This window comes from Heterocephalus glaber, unplaced genomic scaffold, assembly GCF_053883595.1.
Source record: "Heterocephalus glaber isolate CG9 unplaced genomic scaffold, H.glaber_assembly_v1.0 deba00001719, whole genome shotgun sequence".
In the NCBI taxonomy this organism is placed as follows: Eukaryota; Metazoa; Chordata; class Mammalia; order Rodentia; family Bathyergidae; genus Heterocephalus; species Heterocephalus glaber.
In genome coordinates, this window is record NW_028258432.1 from 6,719,562 (window position 1) to 6,746,069 (window position 26,508).

The 26,508-nt window shown below is 40.5% G+C and overlaps 1 protein-coding gene across 9 annotated transcripts in view; it reads left to right on the forward strand.

The window, feature by feature from the left end:
• The window catches only part of Atp8a2 (ATPase phospholipid transporting 8A2), a 641,036-nt gene that overhangs the window by 492,156 nt on the left and 122,372 nt on the right, over nucleotides 1-26,508 (forward strand). The window contains exon 35 of one of the 9 annotated variants that reach the window (XR_015446600.1): nucleotides 10-4,979. The exons of 6 other annotated variants lie outside the window; for them this stretch is intronic. Coding sequence is in view for 2 of the 3 variants with exons in the window: in XM_087199393.1 (XP_087055519.1) it covers nucleotides 6,210-6,242 (33 nt within the window). In the remaining variant the exon portion in view is untranslated. Of the gene's footprint in view, nucleotides 1-9; nucleotides 4,980-6,209; nucleotides 6,580-26,508 lie in introns of those variants that run through there. 2 more of the 9 variants (XM_087199393.1, XM_087199395.1) reach the window with 2 other exon arrangements.

A 26,508-nucleotide genomic window follows, 5' to 3' on the forward strand; every position in this document is an offset into this window, starting at 1 on the left:
TAATCACAGCCCTAGGTGTGTCCGAATGACATTTGCTTCTGCCTGACGTGTGCTCCTAGAGATAAGCTGAGAAGGCAACAAAATGACCATATGGATGGCCACCTTGCTCAGCCACAGTTCCACAGTGTCATCATAACACATAGGATGGAGGCATAAGGGTGAGATTCCACCTAAAATCAGTCAGGACTTGTCTTCTGCTTAATGTCTGTGATGTGGGGCATGGTAGGTTGTCTCCAGCATCCAGCAACAGCCCTTTCCCAGGGGTGCCCAATTTGTATTCACTTAGGTATCTTGGCTTGTTCAAGAGGCCAACCACAGTAGGGTAGCTATTTCCTCTCCTAATTCCAGCAGAAGCTCGATTCTGTACCCTCTGCTGCAGTTAGTGCTTCAAAAGTTTGAAGGGGATACCAAGAGACCTTGCTGGAGGTTTCTGAGATAGAAGTTTGTTTGCTCCAAAAAAAAAAATCCAGCAAAGAAAACCCTTTCTCTTCTGAATGATGTGGTTGAGACTGACTCTGCTGTAGTTTGGATGTTAAATGTCCTCTGGTGGTGTAACCTTTTAGAGGTAAGGCTAATGGGAGGACTTTAGGTCATTGGGGGCATGCCCTTAAAGGGGACTGTAAGACCCCAGCTCCTTCTTCTTTCTCTCTTGTTTCCTGGCTATGGTTTTGTTCCACCACACACTCTCTCCATCCTGACTCACCACAGGCCCAAAGCCACAGGGTCAACTGAATTAGAACTTCCAAACCTGTAAGCTAAAATACACCTTTTTTTTTTTTTTGTACCGGGGATTGAACCTGGGACCACCTTTTGTTTTTATAAGTTGATTATCTCAGGCATTTGTTCAGTAGTAGAAAGCTAGCACAGACCCCAAGAATTGTTCAACTACCAAAAGGAAAACCATCCTCAGAGTTCTACTGCTTATGTAAATGAAAAACCAGAAAGACAAAAAGAAAAAAGAAAAACAAAATGCCTTCCATGCAGTCACTGAGGTTCCAAATGAAGCCTGCCTTGACGTGCACCCCAGGTCAGACTCACGAAGAACAACTTTTGTGTGATGCCTGGCTTTTGTGTGTAGATTATGTGAAGGAAAGAGTCCTTCATCCAAGTACGAAAGTCATTTGGGATGTTTTCCTTATTTTCACAAGTGTACTGTCAACCAAATAAAAAGATTTTTAAAAAATAGGCTTAAGGCTTTAGCATAACATACACTGTATTATGATTTCGCTATACTCAAAGTTGTAGGTTGATGTAAGGAATTGGTAAAGAATTACATTAGCAGAAGAGGTGAGCTGCTCCCAGCACACAAGAGGAGGCTTCTGGGGTGCCGTACCACCCTTGCGAGCACAGAGGAGGTGAACTGCTTGGGCACCAGCAGCACCCCCACTCCATTGAAATGAGAAGACACATAAACAAGTTTCAAAACCAGACTTCCAGATCACCTAAAACAACCCCAAAGGAAAATGAGATGGAACATTGTGATACTCAACCACCTGGACTCCTTGAACTGGCAACAAAAGAGGATTGGAAAAAATGAAATCAGAAATAATTTCTCAGGTAACAACAGAGATTGTACCCATAGTGCAAGACATGATTAATAAATCTAAAGAGGACACAGGTAAAAAAAGAGGAGCTGAGGAACATGATGGAATCCCAACATAGGAAACAAATGGAATCCATTAAAACAGATGCAAACAGATTTCCAAGAGATTAAAAACTCCATTGAAAGTCCATGCAGCAGAATGAACCAATGTGAGGACAGAATTTCAGATATAGAAGATAAGATTGCAATTAGTGACCAGGAAAAGAAAAATTTCTTTAAAGTTGTAAGGGACCACGAGAAATCAATCCAGCAGCTGCTAGACAATGCAAAGAAGAATAACATAAGACTGATTGGAGTCAATGAAGAAACAGGAGAGAGTGGAGATGACATAAAAAATACTGTTCACAGAACTGATGATAGAAAACTTCCCAAGCAGAGGAAAAGAACTTGACATACAGAAAAGTGAGGCATATAGGACTCCAAATAGCCTTGACCAGAAAAAATCTACACATAGGCATATAATTGTTAAGATTCCAGAAACTCAACAGAAGAACAAAATTCTACAAGCAGTTAAGAAAAGCAATAAATCACAAACAAAGGAAAGCCCATCAGAATCACAGCAGACTTCTCAACGAAAACCCTCAAGGCAAGAAGAGCTTGGAGTGATGTATTTCAAGCTCTAAAAGAAAACAGCCTCCAACAAAATTATCTTTCAAAATTGATGGAGAAATAAGATACTTTCATTGCAAAGAGCATCTTAGGAACTTCATGAATACCAAGCCAGCACTCCAAAAAATTTTAGACAATATCCTAGGAAAAGACAGCGTGGATCACAACCCCGGGAAGCCCAGCAGAATGAATCCGGCAGGCGTGACAAGAAATTAAAAGCAAAGGGGGAGAATCCAACAAACAGAAAAAGTCAGGACAATGATAAGTCAATATGTATCAGTTATAACCATCAATGTTAATGGTCTCAATTCACCAATCAAAAGAAATCAACTGGCGGAATGGGTCAGGAAGCAAGATCCAACAATATGCTGCATACAAGAAATACATTTAATTCAAAAAGAAACTAATAGTCTGAAAGTTAAAGGGTGGAAAACAATACTCCATGTGACAGGAAACTGAAAAAAAAAACAGGAGTAGCTATCGTCTTTGCAGATCAAGTGGATTTCAAGTGAAAATCGGAAACACTCTGGTCCCAAGAATTTCAGATAAGGGATAGTCAACTTGTATGTACAAATCTATTGTGAACATCTATTTGCATTCCTCTCAAGTTAAAACCTAAGAACAGGACTGTTGGTTCTTTTTTTTTTTTGGTACCAGGGATTGAACTCAGGTCCTTGCAGTTGCGCAGCAGGCGGCAAAACCACTGAGCTAAATCCCCAGCCCCAGGACTGTTGGTTCTTAACAGTAATACAAGAAATTTCTATATTGTTTTCCAAAATGGTTTTGTCATTTTACATTCACATTAGCAGTATTAGAAAGTTCTAACTGGTTCACACCTGAGCTGACATTTGTTCTTTTAAAACTTTTAACTTCATCTCCCTAATGAGTGTATAATTCAGTCGTGTTATTGTACTGATTAGTGTTTTTCTGATTCTAGTGTTGAACACCTTTCCTTGTGCTGTACTGGCTATTTATCATCTTCTTGTGTCTACTTTTTAATTGGGTTGTCTATTAATGAGCTGTAAGAGTTCTTTATAGATTCTGGTCATAGGTTATATGCATTATAAATATGGTCTGTTTAAGTACTACTTTTCATTTTCTTAACGATATCATTTAAAGTTCTAAATTTTGATGGAATCTCATTTATCACTTTTTTCTTTTATACATCATGTTTTTTATATCCTAGGAAATTCTTGCCTACCCTAAATTTATAAACATTTTCCCTTATAATTTCTTAAAGTTTTATAGTTTTAGTCTTTCATATTTAGGTTCGTAGATCCTTTTAAGTTATTTTTATGTATGGAAATAAAGGGTTGAGGTTAATTTTTTATATACGGATACCAGGTATTCTAATGCCATTTGCTGAAAACACTATCTTTTCCTCTGCTCTTGAATTGAGTTTATGTTCTATAAAATGTTACTGTTAAATAATCTTTCAAAACTCAGTGGACCATATATGTGTGGTTCTATTTCTAGATTCTCTGTTTTATTCCAATGATCTATATGTCTTTCTTTACACCGACACTGTCTTGATTACTGTAGCTTTAGAGGAAGTCTTAAAATTTGGAACTAAATGTCTTCCAAATGTCTTTTTTTCTTTTTTACTTTTCTAGGTCCTTTGTACTCCTACATAACTTTTAAATTTCAATATCCAGTTCTTCATTTATAGCAAGTATACATAGACCTGAACTTTTATATATACCTTGTGTTTTCTAATCCTGCTAAACTCAAATACAAGTTCTAGGGGCTCCTAGAGATTTCTTAGTATTTTCTCTGTAGATGATCATTTCATTTACATATAAAGATTTTACTTCTACCTTGCCAATCCTATCCTAATTGTGTCATTTTATTGCCAGACTATTTTGGTTTGGACTAGGTTTCAAAGTTTAATGGACAGAGAAAGAGTAAGCATATCTGCCCTTGTTCCCCACCTTAAGGAGAAAGCATTGTATCTTCTCCATTCAAATAAGGAGGTTTTGCTGGAAGTATGGAGTACATGTCTTTGATCTGTTGAGAAGGTTCTGTTCTACTTCTAGTCTCCTGATAGCTTTTTACCATGAACAGCTGTAGAATTTAGTCCAATACTTTTTCTCCAACTACTGACAGGATCATATGGCTTGTTCCTTTCCTCTGTTAAAATGATGACTTTTGGGGGTGGATCCTCCAATGCTGAACCAACACAGCCATCCATATAATAAAACTACTCTCTACATACTGCCAGATCTGACTTCTAATAGTTTGTTTTGTTAAACAAATTTCTATCTATGTTCATACTTTTTTCTTCTATTATCTTTATCCAGTTTTGGGATTAGCACAATGTTGATTTCCTAAAGTGAGGGGAGAAGTGTTCCTTCTTTTTTCTGCTTTAAATGCTTGATATAATTTATCAGTTAAAATGTGTATGAGCCTGTTGTTGTCATATAGGTAGGTTTTCAAGCTAGGGATATACTTTCTTTAATAGGTGCTATTGAAATTTTATATTTCCTCCAGAGTTAGTTTCACTAATTTGTCTTCCAAGGTACTTCTGAGAAGTTGTCAAATTTATTTCAAAAAAGATTTTTGTAATATGCTTTCTATATCCTTTTAAATTCTGTAAAATCTGTGGTAATGTCTTCTAGATCTTGATAATTATGATTTTAAAAATGCATAATTTACATTGTGTAATAGGAAGAAAAGGTCTAAAGGAGCAGGGAAAGTGGGAGGTGAAGGGGAAAGGAAAAAAGGGAAAAGAAAAATATGAGAAAAGGAAAAAAACGGAAACAAAGTATTTGCAAATAGGGAAGGGTGGAGGGGCTGAAGGGAGGGCAGGGGAAGGGGAAAAAAATAAGAACCAAGATATATCATGTATAGGTACAAGATCCTAATGATGAATTTAACTGTATTTTATACCTGAAATGTACCAATAAACTTAATGGAAAATTTAAAAAAAGAATTACATTAGCAGAACAATTATTAGTATGTGAGGTAGTAACATCCCAGAAATATCTAATGAGAATATCTGAAGTTTATTGGTGTTCTCTTTAACGTGAAATAGTGAAGAGAATCAGTCCTGTTTTCTTTCCTCCAATGCCATTCATTTAGAAGCCTGATGCCCAGCTAGTGAGTGGCAGTTAGCCTCAGGAAACAGGAAGTCTGAATAGAGACTTACTCTTAGTTTGAAGCAACATCCTAGCATCTTTGTAGTTTTCATGAGCATTGAACTTGGCCAAAGTATTTGTTGACATCTAGTTTGCATTTTAGGTTTTAACCTTGTACATTTTGTAGAATAATAAGAAGGAATATGCTATGTTTTTGGATAATGTTGTTATCTGAAAAAACAATAGCGGTACAGGTAACATTGGGAGGACACTGGCATCGTAGTTTCCCATGTACTCTGATCATCCCAGGTACCTCAGGTGGGTACCTTTGCCTTCTTGGAAGGCTCCCACACCAATCCTTATGGGAGGTAACCACTAAAACCAAAAAGAAATTAATTAATAACAAAAAAAAATCTTCATTCATAATAAAAAGGAAAATCACAAAGTTAATTTAACCAGAGCTATCTAAATGGGTTCTTCCAGGCCTATGAATATGTGAACTCTAAAATTAAAAAAAAAAAATTCAGAGATCTATCCAGCTTACTTTACCGTAGAGAACGCACTGTGGAGAATGTACTGTCAGAAAATGGCTCCCAGCTGTTACATGGAATGCCAAGTTGTTTTTGTTTTTCTCCTGGTTCAGAAATGAAGGGGAAGAATATATGTATATATAGAGAAGCTTCTGAAAGTGGTTTTAGATCTTCCCATAGGCAATAATCCCTTTATCTGATTGCCTTTCTGTGAGGCCTGCAAGAGCCACAGTGTTAGTCCAGATTAAAGTAACCAAGTCAGACATTTTTCCTAACCCCAAAAGTGGGATGTGAGTTAAATAACCCATGCCTGAGATGTTTACAAAGCTAAGTATGTTGTTTGTAATATCCATACTTGTGTGAATCTGAACTTCAATTTTTGTCAAGTAGGTGAAGTCAATAGTATATGACTTTGGAAGATAAGGAAACTCAAGAAAATAAGACGTGAATAACAATAGGTAATGTTTATTGAACAATTCTATTTTTCAGACAAAGTATAGTCATATCATGGTAGAGACTGGCTCCAGGGTCCCCCACAAATACCAGTATCCCAGGACATTCTTGTTCCTTATATTAAGTGGAGTGATGTTTGCCTAAAACCCATGAACAGGGCTGGGCGTGTAGCTCAGTGGTGAAATTACTTTCCTAAGATGCACAAGGTCCTAGTTTCTGTCCCTAGCAGTACACAAAAATAAAATAAAGCAAAACCTATCCACACCCTCCTGCATACTTTAAATCATGTCCAGATTTTTTATAATAGCCAATACAATGTAAATGTTATAGAAATAGTTGTTACAGTATATTGTTTAAGGAATAATGACAATTTTAAAAGGCTGTACATGTTCAGTACAGATGCAATTATTTTTTAACATTTTTATCTGCCTTTGATTGATTCCACAGATGTAGAACCTGCAAATATGAAGTACCAACTGTATGCATTCATATACTGTATGTCTGCAATCACATGAGTAATGGGTTAAACATCAGCTCGTTCAGGCATTGGCACCTATATAAGGGCTAAGGCTTAAAGAGAATTGATTAGTTCCATGGTCAGGCTGGGAGTAGAGGAGCTGGGATTTCCCCTCAAGTTCATTGGATTCCAGGGGATCGATCTCCACACTTTTTCCCTATGAAAGACACCCACAGGGGTAGTGAACCAGTTGTCCAATAAATGTCAATCATTAAAATTTAGCTTTTATAAGACTAGGGTGTAGCTCAGTGGTAGGGCACTGGGCTAGCATGGACTAGGCCCTGGGTTTGATCCCCAACATGCAAAAAAAAAGTGCTTTTATTCAATTTTGTGTGAAGCAACTTAGCCTACAATATAATCAAATGTTCAACACATGAATGTCAAGGTAGAAAGCATAAACAGACTTCAGGTTTGAGCCAGAGTATCTAGCAAAGGGCCTAGTCTTCTGTGCAAGAAAGCAAGTTGCAAACACCAGGATTGTTTTAAAGTTATAGAAAGCCCTAATATGGGGAGACCTGGTACCCCCTCCTTCCGTACACAGTTCTTTCCTTTTTGGCAATTTATTTTACTCTGGTCTCTCATTTCAAGGGTGCCCCGTGTTAAATAGAGGCCAGGCAGCTTTGATTGTAATTCTTCTCTTTAGTTGGATGTTTTGTTGTGGTATTGCCATTTGTCATTCATTCTGATGTTAATTTTTAAAATATCTGTCAGCAAATTAAAGTACACTTTGCGTGCTGATTTTGTTTGTTTGAAATATTTACGCTCCATGGCCAGAGACTATGTTTGATGTGGTTTTGAACTTTTCCTTTCTCACAACATGTGGAAACGTGTGTGGGGGCCCCTCTCAGAACGCATGCGGTCTTCCTCGCCAACATCTGCAGAGTGAGGTGACCTCTGACGGTGGCTCACCATTGCTGTGGTCCCCACCCCACCCCAGCAATGGCAGGGGTCTGTCGGTTTGCTCTATTTGAGAACAGAGGTGCTGAGAAAGGCCACTGAATCAAAGATGTATACAAGAAAATACAACCAGGGTGGGTTAGATGACAAGGGAGAAAAACGATCACAACCAGGATTTTATGATTTGTATCAGTCATGGTGCAGACCCATTGTTTATAGTATCTAAGGGCAAATTTAGTGAATATGCTTTAAGATTTTCAGTCACTGCTACTTTTGCTAGGGCCACCGTAAAATGTTGACGTGTTCATTGTGGAAGTTGGATGCTTTTGGTTGACTGCTGTCTTAAGTAGTTAGCCTTCCTTTGGCTAAATGCAGGAAGATAGAGATCTTGGCTGCCTGTGTTTGTGGTTGTGTGTGTACCTTGATTCTATATGTTTGTATGTACGTATATGTGTTATTTGTGTGTTTATAAATGACTGTAACCTGATTTTGATAAAGGATACAAACTGAAAAGAGGCATATTTACATGCAGACGCTTCCCAGTGTACTCTTGAGGGCAAACCTCACCTTCTTCACTCAGTCACATGGTGTGCAGAGTGTAGCAACATCTTGTGATGCTTGCCCTGCATCCACTTCCCCTTTTTCTGGTCATAGCCCCCAAGTCCCTCCCCTGGTCTCAGAATGTGCATTCATAGTACTGGGTCTACTCTGCTCCACCTCTGAGATGTGGATCTGCTGCCTGGGACTGTTCAACCAGGCCTCACAGCTCATTGACTGCAGCAATTAATTCAGGAATGGGTGTGGTGCTGTATGCTGGGCTCCTCAGAGCCAAGTCAAGGATGCAGGGTGCTCTTCTGCTGCCAGGGTTGTGTTATGAAGTGGGAAGCTGCCGGGGGTTCCACATGTGAAGATGAACCGAGCACAGAGGAAAGCCCTTGAGAGCTGACAACACTGAGTGTGCCCCTGGATCCAGCTTTGCTTGAAAGTAGAGCCATCACTGAACTCTTTGATAGCCACAAACAAATTACCATTTCAATTTTTTTTGTAAGTTGGGTTGCTGTTACTTGTGAAAGGTATTCTAATTAGTGGAAAAATTAATCATTCAAGGTACAGGAACAAGAGGAGGTAAAATCTTCTAGATCCAGTTAAGATAGAACTCTCATATTCCTTATGAAAACTTGGCAGTCATTGTTACATAGTAGAAAAGCAACTGGCTAACTTTCCTACTTGATCTTCCAAGCTGATGTAGAAAAGGATATAGACCTTTTTTAGCTTTCAGCATGTCTCTCCCAGCTCCCCCTTCCCCAAAAGAGACAGGGCTAGTGTAGAAACTGTTTTAAATAGTGGTAGAAAAAATAGGAGCTTTTGTCTTTCTCTTGGCAGCCTGGAGTTGACAGTGGTTTGAAATCAGATAGTCTCGAGCAGCACTGTCTGAGAGAAATACGGTGGGAAGTATGTATAATTTTAAATTTTCTAGTGGTTCCCTTATAAACAGAAAGGTATAAGTGAATTAGTTTTAATAATATATTTTATTTATCCCATTCCCAAAATATCACTTCAAGTTGTAATCATCATAAAAAGACATTGTTAAGACATTTCGCATTCTTTGTCTCTGTAGCCATCCATGTGTGTCACATGTACAGCACTAGCCTCAAGTCTGACAGATCTCTCAAATGCTCAGTAACCACACCTAGTCAGTGGCTGCTGTGTTGGACAGCACAGCTCTTGACCAACTGAGATTTGGTGCTTCCAAATCCAAAGCTCAAGTTAGTACAGAAGGCATCGAGAGGTAGGAAATCTGTCTCAGCTAAGACTGGGATCCGGGAGAAGCCAGGTTCCAGGTTCCTCCCACACACTAAAGGTATGCATTGCCTGATTTATATTTCAGTCATTTTCCAATGAAAGGCTCTTAGCGCTTCCACAAGACTTTCCCTAAAAGTAAAATCTAGGAACAGCACAGCTGTTAATCTATAGGCTTATTAATTGTTTTAAGAAGAATTTTTAAACCATGATTTATAAAGTATAGATCTGACTTCCAATATTTCCTCCAGAATATTGGCTAATATCTCAAGCTTTCTCCCCAAATGGTAGTAGGAATAGGTCAGGGTCTGGAACTTTGGTAACATTTATGTCATGCTACAAGCAGCTGATCAATGATAATTCCATACCACTGGAAATAGGTTAGGTCTGTTCCTTCCACATAGTTTATTCTATGAGTAGTGATTTCTAAGCAGGATTATTTAACTCCTGAGATTGTGTAAATTCCTTGTCCTTTTGTCTTTGTCAACCTCCAGACTCCTCTCTCCCTCCTTAGGATGATTCTAAGCCCTGCCATTTTTACTTCCTAAACCTCTCTTAATTGTATCTCCTTCCATCCAGTCCTCATCCCATCCATTCAGCTTGTGCAGCATCCATCCTTGCCTGGACCATTTCAGTAGCCTTGGGACTTGCTCTCAGCACCTGGTCTATATAGATATAGTCCTCTTCTGGAACCAGTTTTTTAAACCACAGATCTGACATATGTGTTGCCTAGTGTCCTCTTGCCCTTGAAATAAAATTTAGTGTCATTAACCTGGCCAGACCCTGCTCTTGTCATAGGCTTGTGTGAATATTTGAAAGAAGCCTAAAAAGGATGTATACATAAGTGAGTGATAAATTATTAGCTTTCTTTGGGGGGGCACTACTGGAGATTTAACCCAGGGCCTTCCCACTGAGCTATATGCTCAGCCCTTTTTTAAAATTTTGAGATAGGATCTCTTTAAATCACTAAATTGCTTAGGCTGGACTCCAACTTGTGATCCTCCTGCTTCAGCCTCCCAGTGTGCTGAGATTACAAATGTGCACCACCACATCTGATGTAATTTGGCATTTTTCTTAAGAGGAGTGTGCTGTGCCTAAGAGACCAGTGGCATATAGCAGGTATTTTTCTTTTTTTATTTTTTTTAATTTTTTGGTACCAGGGGTCACTCGGGTCCTTCCGCTTGCAAGGCAGGCAGCAGAACCACTGAGCTAAATCCCCAGACCTCAGCAGGCATTTTTCTTACTCAAAGAATGACAGAACATTTTTTACTTAAATTATAGCCTAGCTTTTAACTACTTGATTATTACCTGAGGTATGATATTGGATATTTGTGTTTGGAAAGAACTAATTGTCACATTTCATTACTTCATGGAAAATGTTTGGAGCTGATATTAATGAAAAGATGGATTTTTTGAGGACCTAATTCCCGAGGCACAATCTATTATTCATTATCTGATGATGTTGTGATGAGATAAAACTCAGGAAGGCTTTCGGTCCCGGGCAGCGCTAGCAGAAATATACATACCCGTAAACCAGCATGCCATAAGGCAGCATTTTTGTTATGATGTTCAAGGAATTGTGATGTTTGAAATAATAAATATAAGCACATAGCTGTAAATCTGTGATGCTTTCATGGAAGAAATGAGCTTCCCCGGAGAACTGCTACTTAGTAAATGTGGTTGTAGGATCATCCAAGCTGACAGTTTCGAGATGGAGTGGTCTGGCCCTGAGAGTTGAATTGGGGCACAGTATTTTACTGTCAAGTAAAGTGAAAAAAGAAAGCATTGAAGATAACAAAAATCTATACCCAATACACTATATTATTTAAAGGAAAGAAAAGCAGCAAGTAATACAACTGTGCGTTCTGTAAGAGCAGGTGCAAGGGTGGGGAACGGGAGAGAGGAAGGACACGGTGGCTGATAATGGGGAGCCACAGACCCTGTGTGCCTCAGAGAAGGCCGGGTGAGGCTGTGTGGCCTGGAAGGAGAGGCCTGAGGTGCTGCACGCAGGACCTGACTGCCTGTGACGGTGGCCTGGGCTTGGCATCAAGAGAGAGTGTGTGGGCAAGGAAAAAAGGCTTGGTAACCTAGTAAGTTTGAAGTTTGCCTTTTTATGTTAATGTGGAAAAAGTAACTTTAGGAAGAGAAGAAAATAGAGAGAGTACAAGTGTTATTTTCTGTTATCTTCTGACTGCAGACTGTTTAAAACAAATCCTTAACAAAAGGTTATTGTTGTAAAAGAATCCATCCACTAGTCAAAGAGAATTGCACCTTACATTAGGATGTTACAGTGGTTTTCTTTGATGTAAACTTGAGACTTTCAAAATCTGAGCCAAACCTGAGTTGGGAAAACAGCTCATTATTGCTGAAGTGATTTGTTTTTTACAGGAAATGCAAAATCAGGAAGCAACTCTAGATAGCCAAGTAGTAGCCCTGGGGGTTTATTCATTTCATTAAAAGAAAAACTAATTCTCCTCCCCCAAAGATTTTCAATGGTCCCAATTTAGTGAGATAAGCTTAATGAAGCAGTATTCTCATACATGGCATGAAAATGATTTGGGTCAAGCCCTTTACATAGTCCTTTTGGCTTACGTCATCTTAGTCACCGAGTACCTTATACCAGATTTAACATCATCCCTCCCCTCCAAAAAACCTTTTTTTTTAATGGAAAGTAATTATTCTTTATTCCTGAGTGTCCTTTTTATAACTGCTAGAGTTAGGAGCTATTGTTCTTAAAAGTTGTAATTTGGGTCCAGCTATGCTAGAGAGCCCACCTTTTGATTCTTTAAAATTCAGAGGCAGTGAAGTGATCTTCCAAAACTCTAAACTTTGAACTTTTGAATAGGACAGCTGTGTTACTTGAATTCTCCATATCATTCCTCCTCCCATTTCTTCAGCGCTGTTTATATGCATTCTTGCAATCTGTACACTGCCTTCTTTGCTGTTTGTTCTCCGTTTTCTGTCCTTCTGATGTCCATCCTTCTTGACATCCCCTGCTCCTCCCTCTGACTCATTCTGCTAAGGGCATCTCCCACTCCGATCCTTAAAGCTAGTGCCTCTGGAGACATCTATGCACTGCTGTGCTAGCTTGCATTTCAGTTTTGGTTGAAAATTTTAGTCAACCCCATTTTTGTCAAAAGACCCCTCTCAAGCTGTTTACTACCAAAATCACCATGGATTCTAAAGCCATTTTATAAGCCCCCGAGCCTCCAGAGATCACTTGGAAAGTAACTTTGCTCATTAAGGACTCATTAAGGCTATTACTTACTATGTTCAATTGCTGACAAAGGGAAAAATGCTCCTTGTCTAGCGACTTCCTTATAGAGCCTCCACTATATGCAGGAGAACCCTGGAGACCTGAAAAGTATGTCAGTCTTAGAAGATTGCCCAAGAAAATAGCTGATTTACTAAATAGATTGTAAATGAAAAGTTAACTGTTTAGCCACTAGTTTCCACTTGACATTGAAGGAAAACATGTTTTCTTTGTTTTTTTTGGTGTCAGGGATTGAACTCGGGTCCTTGCGCTTGCGAGGCAGGCGCCGGAACCACTGAGCTAAATCCCCAGCCCCAGACATGTTTTCATTTATCCCCTTTAGATAGCAAACTTCTTGTGGACGTCCTGCCCTGCTGGATGCCAAGACAGTCCTGGGAGCATTTAAGCAGTGGGTGGATAACGGGGGTACAAGGACAAGGTGCACAAATAAACCAAATGAGCCCTGTCTCCAACATCACCAGTCATGCTTCACAGACATACTGGGTTACTTGCAATTTGTTGTATAGTTTATATCAGAACTAATGACTAACATACTAGTGGGTGAATCTAAATAATTTGGACTAACTGCCTGTCATCCATCCAAGAGAGTGGCCTCCCAGTGCCTCTAACTCTGAACACTTAATGCATAATTCTTCTCTCTTTTTACCCTGTTATGTTCCTCTCGTGTTCCTTCTTTGCCTAATGCCATCCCTTCCACAGTCACAATTGCAAAAACTGTCTAGCTTCTCTTCCTCCCTCATCTGCCTCATCTACAACGACCCAACATCATTAATTTTCACTTTTGCGGCTATAGTATTTGTATGTGTGTCACATGTATACTATTATCCCAGCAACCTGTACATGTATGATCTACAGGGCATGTCAGAATGACAAACATTGGCATTAAGAAGAATTTCAATGAAATCAGAGTCAGGTCTCTGGATATTGTGTAGCCTTTTGTGTAGCTTATGTCCACAAAAGGATATCTTGAAACTGAAATTCATTCACCACTCGTGTCTCTTTGAGAAACTTTATGTGATACTCAGGATGATATCTCTAGTGGTGTCACTAAACAAAGGCTGAGAAGAGAGCAGGGTGCTCTGCTGGCATTGGCCTTGGCTTTACAAGTTTGGGGCTATCTTCAACAAGCTAAGCTTTATTAATTATGCCAGTCAGAATCTTTGAAAAAAACTGACTTTGACTTCATAAACAGGAAAAAAAGCATTGAAAGTTACTATGCAGCAATAGTGATATATGGGAAGACAGAAGAACCTAAGAAAGCTGGTGGGACCTAGGAAGTGGCTCGGACCACCTGGGCGAGATGCGGATCTGTGCTGCTGCCGTTGGCGTGCACCTCTTCTGGTTATGGGTGTGGGGTGGTCTTTGAGCATGGGCAGGAGCAGCCAGTGGACGAACCCAGGTCTGTTGCCATGTTTGCCTTCTGCACGATTCTTATGGCACTGGCTTATGTGCACTGGCTCAGATATGTTTTAGGATGATCATGGTAATGCTCACATTCTCTTGCAAAGAGCAAAAGGAAAAAAACCTTTTCAACTTGGCTTCCATAAGGGCAAAGAGTTAGGAGGAGCCTTCTAGAGACCTTTTCTTGATAGCTTTTCCCAATAAAAAAACAAATTTGCCTAATTCAACAAGTAACTGAAATACAGTTTAAAGGGAAAAAAATCAGTGATGCATATAAACAAAGGAAAGGAATTGTGCATGTGTGAAAACTTAGAAGGACTAGAGGTTGGTGAAAAGCAGAGTAGTAGCACTTAGTACACTTTTAAAAAGTAGATAAAGTAGGTAAAGAAGAGGTGGCTTCCCAGATGATAGCCAGGGGACACGTGCCTGTCCTTGGGATGGCCTGTTTTGGGAAGAGGGGTGGTGAACAATCAGATCATCAACAATTAATTACATATAGTTATCCCTAGCTTATCAGTGTCTACAGCAATTTGACTAATAATTTTTCTTGTCCTTCAGGGAAATCCAACAGCCCCTCTATTGAGAAGTGTGTCTTAATAAACTTGCTTTTTAGGAAGTAGTCAAATATTCCATCACAGTACAAAGTGTAATTTTTGTTTATTTTCTCAGGATGCTATCAAGTCATGAGCAATGAAAAGACTTGATTAGCATGATTACATTGTACGATATCAATGAGACGCTGTTAGTTTCAATTTGAGTGAGTTATTGTAATCAAGGGAAGTTGCTTCCTTTTCTATAGTCCTTACAGAGAGGTATAAGGAATAGCTAAAGTTTGAGATGAGTTGTTTTTGCAGCAAGATTCAGGCATTATAATGCCCTTTCTAGAACAAATTTAGGTCAATTCATGTAAATCTGCTGGAAAAACCTATACGGTAAGGAAGTGGTATCTATAAACTACTATTTTTTTCATTCCCAGGAGCTACTATTTATTGTTACAAGTTATACACTCCTTAATAGAAATGCCAGTCTCACCTATCTTTTTGTGCCCCCAGAGCATGTTAATCTTCTGGACAGAAGCAGCCAACTTTTCCAGTGAAGGAATTTGCAGTCTTTGTGGTTAGGGTAAAAAAGTGGGTTCATTTTACTGGTTTCTCAAAGAAATATGTTTCATGATAAATTCAATCTTTCCTCAAAAAAAACCCCTAAATCTACATTTCTGTGCAAAATCCAACATGAAAACCTTTTTTATATTGAAGTAGCCAAAGCGGTTATGTGTACCCAGGCAAACAGTTTCAGGTCCAGGGTTAGAGTATTTATTGCTGGAGGTATTATTGTGTTTGTTTCTAGGAAGAACAAAATCCAAAACATGGATTTTCAGTGTATTAATTTATTTTTTTGTTGTCCTAAGAGAAATTTTTTCTCCTTGCCCTCTTTTCCTTTTCCACACTTGATAGAATGTAGAAGGATCTTTGCCAGGGATAACTAGGAAAGGTATACAATGTGTTAATACACAGGAGATCTGCTGATTTCATTGCACAAACTTCAGAGAAAGTTACTGCACTCTGACTTTGGCATAGCTTGCAGGAAATTCCTCGTTGGTCTGCCCAATGCAATAAACAGACCTCCTGCATCTAACCACATCCATGCTGAAGTTTCTTATGTGGGGTTACTTTAGCCTTTTGTGTAAAAGTTAAGGGTCCCAGCATTCCTGTTCCACGATTTCTTTAGCTCCTATGCTTTGGAATTTGTGTAGAACTGGGTTTAGGGGCTAAAAGCACTTATGGTTTGGCTTTGCTGAGCTCTTTATGCACACAATAGAGGTAGACAAGGTAAACCATCCCTTGGGGAGGGAGAGAAAGATGCTTTCCATATACAACTGGCCCTGCATATCTTCGTCTCGATCCAGGATTTACTCAACCACTGCAGATTGCAAATATTTGGTGGGAAAAAAATTGTATCCATGCTGAACATCTGCAGACTTTTTTTCTTGTCATTATTCCCTAAACAATACCCAATATATAACAGCTACTTACATATTATTTGCATTTCATTAGATATTATAAAACATCAAAGATGATTAAAACTGTACAACTGTACATAGCTTCTATGCAAATTCTATACCGTGTTACATTAAGGGGCTTGAACATCCAATGATTCTGGTATCCATGGGGTTCCTAGAACCAGTCTTCCCTGACTCTCGCTATAGATACTGAGGGACAGTAATACCTTACATTGCATCAGCTTGATCAGAAGTCACCGTTTGTTTTATATTACTCATCAAGAACATTGCTTGTTTTATCCCTGCTAGTGAGTTTTTCAAGGGCCCCTGCCCTGCAACTCAGTCTGACCCACAGATGAGCAGCATCAATGAGGCTTCTTAGAAACACTGAGTCTTGGAACCAAACCCAGAACTATTCGACTAGAATCAGTTCATTTGTGTGTGTGTGTGTGTGTGTGTGTGTGTGTTACTGAGGATTGAACCCAAGGCCTTCATACTGACTTACATTCCCAGCATCTCTCCCCTCTTAAATTTTATTTTGAGGTAAGATCTCCCTAGTTGCCCAGGCTGGGCTTGAACTTTTGATCCTCCTGCTTCAGCCTCCCAGAGTGCTGGGATTATAGGCATGCACCACCGCTCCCAGCTTAGAACCTGCATTTTAACTAGATTCTCAGGTATTCATAGAACATTAGATATAGGGGCCCCCTGAGTCACATGCCACACCACCAGTGTGCCTGAGCCCACTCCAAGAAGACCACCACAAGAGAGTATGAAGGGAAAAGCAGGCCGGTGGTGGGGCCAGGAAGGACATCGCCTGAGTTAAATTATGCTCATTAATTCAATTTGAGGCAGGAATGTGTGTAAATAAACGCTGGCAGCTGCAGCAGCTCCGTTTCCTGCAGGGCTCAGGCAGGAATGCAGGGGCCAGTGGATGTAAAAGCCTAAGTCCTCATTGACAGATAGCGCTGCAACCACGAGATAATGATGGCCAAGATGGTATTATCATTATCGTATTAGGAGGTCTTAAACACAGACTCAAGCGCCAAACCAGTGGAACTGGAGAGGCTGCCCTCACATAGATAAAATCTTCATTATTGGGAAAGATTAAGCTTACTTAACTGCTCCCTCCTCTTTTTACAAAAACCAATATGGATAAGATTTCCCAGGCGAGGCCCTGTCTCCAAAGTAAAAAAATTTAAAAAACAACCAAAGAAACTCCGGAATTCTCAGGAGTCAGAACGTATAGGGCAGTGCCTTGGTCATCATAGCTTGGCAGCAATACCAAACAAATAGCCTGTTCACATTTACCTTTTCCATACAGAATTCCGTCCAGAAAAAAATAGAAAAACAGTGAATTCTATGGACTGACAGTTCCGTTGTGCCATAAATCTGTGGCACAGGTTTAATTTTTGGCCCTTCCTGTTTATTAACCATTTTGAGGGCTAAACAATTCCCATCAGTTAATATTTATTAAAACCAATATGGCATGCTGGGCAAAGAGACTAGCCTAAGCATGAGAAGATAGTTCTTGTTTGCACTGTCATTTTAGCACCTCATTCAATAGTATTTATTCAAAAATGATGTCTGTTTTCCAATGTAAATATTAGCCACAAGCCCCTTGTACCTGCCATTGATGGAATGGCTCTAAATGAAGAACCATATTCTTCTTTAATTTTATCTGGAATCGTTGTCCTCATTGCCTTTATGCCTGCTGTGACGGCGATAACGGTGATGATGTTGATGATGATGATGATGATGATGGTGATAACTAACCAAGTTCTAGACAGCTTACTGAATGCTTTTTTATATTTAATCCACACTACAGTTTCTTCTCCAAATGAGAAGCTGAGTCCTAGTGGAAGTTAAGGGACCTGCCCATGGTCACATTAGGCAGGGGGCTGAGATTTGCCTCTATTTGTCTCTAGGGCCTCTCTTGAACTTATGTCCAACACTGATCCCCAACGTGCCTCATATTTTGTGCTCTTAGAGCCTGCTGCATGATTTCTTTATGGAAGACATTATATTATTATTATCATTATTAAGGTTGATGTACGCATAAGTCCCTCATCCACTGGGTGGTTAACAATTTGAGAAGTGACTAGCAGAGAATAGGCCCTAATGAGCAGTGATGCATCCCTCCTACATGCGGACAGCCAGGCATCTTCATTGCCTGGCCTCTCGTAGATTTTATGGGGTGACCTGAGATGTGATCTGGCTCTCTAAGCTGGGAGTGGAAGTGCAGGGAAGAGTGGCGAACACTGTCCGCTATCCTTTTCTTAGTTTCTTCACATGACTAGAGAAAGTCTTCCCTTGTAGGTGCCTGTGAGTAGAACTGGAGAATGATCAGCACCTCATGTTTGCTGAACCGCTCCTTGACACTGACATGGCCTATGTGTAGGAGTCAGGGCAATATGCCAAAAACTCCTGCAAGTCCCTGATCCATCTTATTGGTAAACACACTGCTTGTAGCTTAGAGGGTACAATTTAAAATCTGACTGAGCACTGGGCATCTAGCTTAGTAGGAGAGCACTTGCCAAGCATGTCTGAGGCCCTCAGTTCTATCACCAGCCCCACAAAATATATTTGGCTGAGGATGACCGGAAGCAAAATGATGTACTTTGATGTTTTTAGTCATTTCATCCCTATTGAGCACATGCCTTATCCCTTCAGAAGAAAGGGAGCCCTTGGGGTCCAGCTCAGTAGCTTGTTGGGGCCTATCCATCTAGCCCAGCCTCAGCATTCCTCACTGGTAGTGACATCTTGGAAATATGGTTACTGGAACAGCAGTAAGGCCTTTCATGCCTACCTTCCATGAATGTCCACCCTTGGAAGGGAGCAGCCTTCAGCAAATCAGACTCATCAAACTCTGTTCCCCTCTGCATCATAGCAGTGCTGCAGGGGCCAGCAAACCTGCCAATCCTTTGGAATTTAGGGTGGCAGCTGTAGAGTGTTGGGAGAAAGAACCATGTCAGGATTTCATTCTCTGTTGTCAGCCATCTACAAACCCAACTCCCATATATTCAGGGGCCCATTTATTGGTGGCTAATGTTGCTCCTCTGTCTTCCTGCCCTCTGTTCTTGCTGGTATCTTCCCACTTCCTCTGCTTGTTAGCAGGCTATCAGGAGATACGCTGTGGAAAGCAGCAACATCATTCTAGAATCAGAATCTGCTTTGCCTTACATTTCAGTTTACTTCCTTGGGAAGACACAGGAGTTTCGTTTTATTTTGTTTTTCATTACTAGGGATCAAACACAGGGCCACTTGCTAGGCAAGCACTCTACCACTGAGCTACATCTTAAGGCCTTTTTTAAAATTTGTCCTTTAAATAAACCAACAACAAATGCTGGTGGGGGTGTGGGGAGAAAGGAACCCTTCTCCATTTTTGGTGGGAGTGCAGACTGGTGCAACCACTGTGGAAATTAGTATGGAGATACCTCAAAGAACTAGGACTAGAGGTCCCATTTGACCTAGCTATTCCCCTGCTGGGTATCTTCCCAAAAGAATTAAAAGAATCATACCACAGTGATATATGTGCACCCATGTTTATAGTGGCACAGTTTGTAATAGCGAAAGCTTGGAAACAGCCCAAGTGCCCATCAACTGGAAACTGGATGAAGAAGATGTGGGGATTTTTTATAAAATAGAGTATTACTCAGCCATAAAGAATGAGAAACTAGAGACATTTATAGCTAAATGGATGCACACTGAGGCCATACTCTTAAGTGAAATAAATAGGACACACGTGTGTAAATACCAAATAGTTTCTCTAGTGTGAGAAACCACAAGTGTAAATAAGGATTAAAATGAATAATTGATCATTTGAAATAGGAAGAAAAGGTCCAAAAGGGCAGGGGAAGAGGGAGGGGAAGGGGAAAGGAAAGAAGGGAAAGGAAAAATGATGAGAAAAGGAAAAAATAGAAACAAAGTCTTTGTAAATAGGGAAAGGTGGAGAGGGTGAAGGGCACACAGGTAATGGGGAAAAAATAAGAACCAAGATGCATCATGTACAGGTACAAGCACCCAATGATAAATGTAAATGTATTGTATACCTAAAATGTACCAATAAAGGAATTTAAGCAAAATAAATAAATAAATAAGTAAATAAATAAAATTTGTCTTTAGATAGAGGAGTCTCACTCAATTTTCCAGGTTGGCCCCAAGCCTGCAGTCCTTGTGCCTCAGGCCCCCAAGTAACTGGGCTTACAGGTGGTGCCTGCTAAAATAGAGTTCTGCACCATGACTGCTTGAGCTGGGTCAGCAGTGACCCCTCTTTCTATTGATCTCTCCTGGGTGCAGGCAGTCCAGGGTGCTTTGAGTACGTCAGCCGTCATTCTCACCTTGGCCTGAGGCTATCCTGAGTTGGATTGCTGAAAAGCACTGCTTAGGAGGAGGGCCCTAATCCAAGCACCTGAGTGAGAAGTTGATTTCCTTACAGCCTCTGGTTCTGTTTCACCTACTGCCCTCTGGCCTTGCCCTCCCTAAATCCATCAGATGAGGTCATGGTCCGCATGCTAGAAACTTGGTCCCCAGGGTGGTATTATTAAGTGGCAGTGGAACTTTCAAGAGATGGGAACTGGCGAGAAGCAATGGGATCATTGGAACACAGTCCCTGGAAGGAATTGATGTAGTTCTTGTGGGACACTGGTTTAGTTCTCACAAGAGGATTGACAGCAGAGATCAAAACCTGTCTTGCCATGTGACCTCTTTTGTATTCACTTCTGCCATTGTGAGGCCATCATCATGGAGCTGCCCTTCCTCCCCAGAGGCGGAGTAAATGGGGTCACCTGATCTTGGACTTTCAGCCTCCAAACTGGGAGCTAAGTAATCCTCTTCCTTATGGGTTAAACAGCTGAAGTATGTTGTGATAGTAATGGACTAGAGACTAATGCAAGGCCTCTCCTTTTTCACCACTAACATTGACTCTGACCCCTGCCCCTCCCTCTACTGACTGTTAGCTGTGTGGGGAGCAAGAGAACTCTGCACAGAGATGAGAGGGACTTGGTAAAGTGTGGCCTTTGCCTATATCGCCTTCCTGGCACATCATTTTGTAGCAAGGACCACAGTGACAGGCCACACTCTCATTTTCACATCCACTTCCTGCTACGCCGAGGAAATAGCCCCTCCCTCCAGCCTAATTGTCCCTTGGTCTCCGTTCTTCATTTGCCTTTCCTTTCCTGTGTCCTTCCTGACACAGTCCTCCTCTCCTCCCATCCCTCCATCCTGCGTGACTGCAGTACTCCTTAAAAGGTGACATAAAAGCTCAACACTAGGTGTGGTAACTAAGGTGTACTGTGTCCCCTCCCCGGCATATCAACAGGGCAGAGGTGGAGAGTCACCAGCAGCCTAAAAGAGATCAGTCCTGACCCAGAGAATCTCCACGTCCCACTGTTTCTGATTATACCATTTTCTTCCTACTCTTAAGCCTTGTTTTTTCTTAGAATTAAACAGTCATGGCCCGATATGTGGGAAATCTGATCAGAGCAGGTATTTGTGGATCCAGGGCCTTTATCCTCTTTTAAAGCTGGTCTTTGCAGCCATAGGGGTTGTTTTCATGCGTTATGCCTTAATGGTGTGTTTATTTACCTAGACTGACACAGTGCTCTTGGACCCTGAGTAATTTGATATTAACTTGTAGTAACCAGGATTCTTATGGAAGGAAGGCACTTTTAAAAGAAAGCAAAGGGAATTGTGGGTTCAAATTTCCACTGAGAGACTGAATGAAACCCTCCCACAGAGGAATGGGAAGGTACCTGAGTGGAGAGTTCTCTTCCAGTAGGAGTGTTATTGGCTACCACCGATGAAACTTCATTAGTTCCCAGTTGCTTTTGGTTGAAGAACTTTTTTTTCCTGGGGATATTATAGTAGCTAGTTCTGAAACTGGCAAGCTTAATAAGGTGTATATTTTTATATATACAACTCTTAGATAAGGTATGTATTTTTAGATATCCATCACTAATTAGTAATGACTTTAAGCTTTCTAAGTTACCTCACATGGCATTTGCTCCCCCTCCAAAGGAAAAGTTGGAATGTAGGGGTGGTGATGGTTGAATGAAGTATTTGATGCTGAGATTAGATCATGAATCTAAATTAGCTCCTGTTCTGAAAGACTCTCAATGTGAGGTGGTAGTGGTCAGGGGCTCTTTCTGGGTCTGACCTCATATGTTTTGTGTATTTTTATCAGTGGGAGTAGACTGTGAGCTTCTCCTGTGTGTACTCTGTGCCAGAGGCTGCCCTACCTGTTGGCTTTCCTGTGTTAGGCCGAATCTGCAAAGTGCAGTTTGCATTTTGTAAACAGCTCACTGCCTCTAGACTCTGGGTGTGAAATACAGCTGTTGCCACACGTGGCCCTACGTGCTGCAAATACAGGTCACAGACGACAGCAAACACGGGGAGGCCTCTGAGGGCTTGACCTGAAGGGGCAGAGCATCACCCAGGGCCACTCCCAGAAAGTCTGCTCCAAGTGGCAGCCCAGAGCTTCATTGTGCCAGATGGTATCTGTTCAGTGGTATATGAGAAACACATCCTCCAGAGGCATTGTCTGAGATTTACTGCCAAGGGAGTGGGAAATTGTGAAACCAACATGCTGAGGCTTCCAATCCCCAGGCTTTATTGTTTCACAGACTTTACATGGTATTTCTTGTTGTTCATGATAGCATTAGTTTTTCAAAGAAAAGAGAAATCAGCACTGCACACTAATGACAGCTGGCCAGTGAGGGGCACAGAACACATTTCCATATGTACACTAGTCAGTGATACATAATGTTTGAGAAGTCTCCAAAGGTGATTCATTTATATGAAGTTCCAAAACTTGAAAACTAATTTGTGGTGTTATAGGGCAGGGTAGTGGTTACACTGAGTGGAGAGAGGATGAGTAAGAAGTGGAAGAACATAAGGAGGCTTCTGCTAAGTTTCTTTTTTTTCTTTTTTCTTTTTTTTGTTATGTGAATGCTACATCCATACTCATTTTTTGAAAAGGCGAAATCATCTGAGACCCACATATATGACCCTTAAACTTTATATTTGTATTTACTTCAATTAAAAGTTTAGGTGAAAATGTGAGGGAGGAAAAGCTTCTTTGTTTAGTCCAGCTTTTATAAATTATAAATTCAGACAAGAGCAAAAGCAGTGTTTTGAGAGTGGAACTCTTCACACCTCCACCTGTAAGCTACTGAGCTTTTAATAGTTCTCATTATGAGTTGTGCTTTGTCTGTTGAGAGTTGTCAGTTAGGCTTTTTTGAAAATAGACCAATAATAAGTGTATCTATCAATATGCTTTTGAATCCCAAGGAGATATTATTGAATAAATTCTTCACTTGGCTACTTATGCAATGAATAATCTAAAACATTCATTTCAGTCTACCGATCTAGAAATTATCACCATTTGTGTGACATTTAAGGTCACAGAAATAGATGGCATTCCCCATCAAGACTAGACAAAAAGGGCCTGGCAGTCGGGCATGGTGATGTGCACCTGTAACGGCAGCGCTTAGGAGGAAGGTTAGGCAGGAAGATTACAAGTTCAAGGTCAGCCTGGGCAACTTAGCGAGAATCTGTATCAAAATTTTTTTTCAAAAAAAAGAGGGGCTGGAGATGTACCTAAGTAGTAGAGTGTGTGGCTAGCATGCACAAGGCTCTGGGTTTGATCTCTAGCACTATCAAAAAAGAAAGAGTGGGCAAAGAGAAAAGAAAGGAACAGAGTCAAGAGACACCAGCAAACTGGCATTTACAGAGCAAAAAAACAGTTTTCTGTTCACCAAAGGTAGCACAAATTAACTGCATCTGGTACAGTGATTGCTCTTCAATCTTGTTTTCTCTTTATAAAAGTGAAATGGCTATAAAACGTTGTGAAATACCCTGTATGAAATGTGTGTATAGGCCCAAAACAGTTTCCTGACTGAGGATTTAGCAGTGCCGTAATTTTCTTCTTCATTAAAGATCTTTAACTAAAAGATGTCTGTAAATATTTTGTATAAAATTTCTTAAACTGGCTGATGAGAATTTCTTTTTTTTTTTTTCCTGAATCAACTTAAGAGGAAAGTAAAACAAAAGAGGAAGCAGCTAACTATGAACAGTGTGTACAGTAACTATTCCAGAGAGCTCATGTGGCTGGGAATATACAGTGAGCTCCAGTGTTCTGCAGCTGTGTTATTCCACCAGGTGATATATAGACATTTGCAAGGTTCATGGAGTTATTTTGTATAGATGGAAATGTTACTTTTCTCTTAAGTTTATGTAAAAATACTATTTCTGATGGGGTTTTTTTCTCTTCTTCACTAATATAGCTTTTCTTTCTTTCCTTTGACCTATCAAGGAGTATGACAGGAAGCAAATAATGTTAAATTCCACCACACAAGGTAGATTTCCTTTTGACCATCTCTGCTAAGGAAGGCATAAATGTTATTTGTTGACCATCTCCAGACAATAATTTATTTTTTTTGCTATGTGTTGTTATTGCTTCAATCCTTATCTTTCCCGTTTCCTGAGACCAATACCTATTTGTTGGTATTAAATTTGCTTTTATCACATATGTCATATATTTAACAAATGATTTATTTAAAAATAAAAGATTTTATATTATCATGAAGTTGAAAACTCTCCAGGTGAGGGTCCTGTGGCCTATTAGAAGCAAGGCCAAACAGCAGTAGGTGAGCTTCTCCTATGTGATCACTCACAGTACTACCCTAGCTCCGCATTCTATCAGGTAGCAGGAGCATTAGGTTCCAGTAGAAGCATGAATGCCAGGAATCTGGGTTGTGCATTGCTTATGAGAATCTAATGCCTGATAATCTGAGCAAGAGCTGGGGCAGTGATGCCGGTCCAGGGAGCAGCTGCAAATACAGATTAACATTAACAGAGATATTTGACTGCACAGAGAGGGCAATAATAAGTCAGTTACTTTCAGGCTTATATCAAAACTCTATCAGGGCCGGGGATTTAGCTCAGTCGTTTCACCGCCTGCTGAGCAAGTGCAAGGACCTGAGTTCAATCCTCGGTTCAAAAAAAAAACCTCTCAGATGGAGGCTATAGGACCCGCTCCATCTAATAAGGGTTTTAGACTCCCCTCATAGTTGCTTAGTAAATGACACATAGAGAATTTTTCTCACTTCATATTATCAACCTGTCAGAGATCATTTGGGAGCATTTCAAAACTTCTATATTTAGTCATGCAACACGAATTCATGCATGCCTACAGATATAGGGACTGTGCTAGCCAGGCAAAGACTAAGGCACCTGTTCTCAGAAGCCATCTTTTCTAGAGAAGTCAGGCAGATGTAAATGAATAATATGCAAACAGGAAAGTAGAGGACAAAAGCCAGTGACTGTGTGCTACCTCCAGGTGACATGGTCATGGAGGCTTCTTGGAGCAGCCAGCTTGGCTGAAAGCTAATGAGGAGCAGAGCACGTGGTGCTGAGGATGTGGAGTATGGTGTTTTCTGAGCCCAGTGGAGAGTCAGGCAGGGGCACAGGAGAAAGGTGACGGAAAGGAGAGAAAAGAGAGGGGTGTGTAGTGGCCAGGTCATGGAGGTCTTTGTAAAGGACAGAATATGAAATTTACTCTAAAGGGGTAGATGTTCTTTGGAGAGTTTTAAGCAGGATATACATTTTAAAAGATCATCCTGAGCTGGAGGTGTAGCTCAGTGATAGACCATTTACCTAGCACACATGGAACCCTGGATTCTATCCACAGAACTGCCAAAAGAGAGAGCTGGGGGCGGGGGCGGGGAGAAGAAGGAGGAGGGGTAGGAGGGAGGAGGAGCGAGGGGCAGGTGGAGAAGATGAGAAAACCACCCTGCTGTATAAGGAATAGATGGTACAGTGGCAAGGAGACCAGGGTTGAGAATGAGGACTTGGAGTAGAGCAGCAGGTGCAGGTAAGGGAAATGGTTGTATACAGAATATTCAGAGCTTGTGCGTGAATTAGATTAGGAGCTCAGGGAAAGATAAGAATCCAAGACACTATGTAGAGTTTTGGCCTGAGGTCATGAGGGTTGGGGACATAGTAGAGCTGTTTGCTAGGATGGAAAACACCAAAAAGAGAAAGAGTATGTATGTGAAATCGGCACCTCCATTTCAGCCATGTCAGGTACTGTGTAGAAATACATAGGAGAAGCAAGAGGACTTGTGAAAAGTCCTCATGGAGTTTGGATCTAGGTGGGAGAAATTACTAACTCCCCATTTGATATAGGACAGTGTCTAAAGCATGACTCATTCTAGAATTTAAGATGTGTAGTCTTAGTCCAATTTTGCAATTAGAAAAGAATACCTAATACTGGGTAACTTACACAGTAGAAGTTTCTTTTGGCTCATGGTTCTAGAGGCTGGGAAGCCTAAAATCCTGGCACAGTATC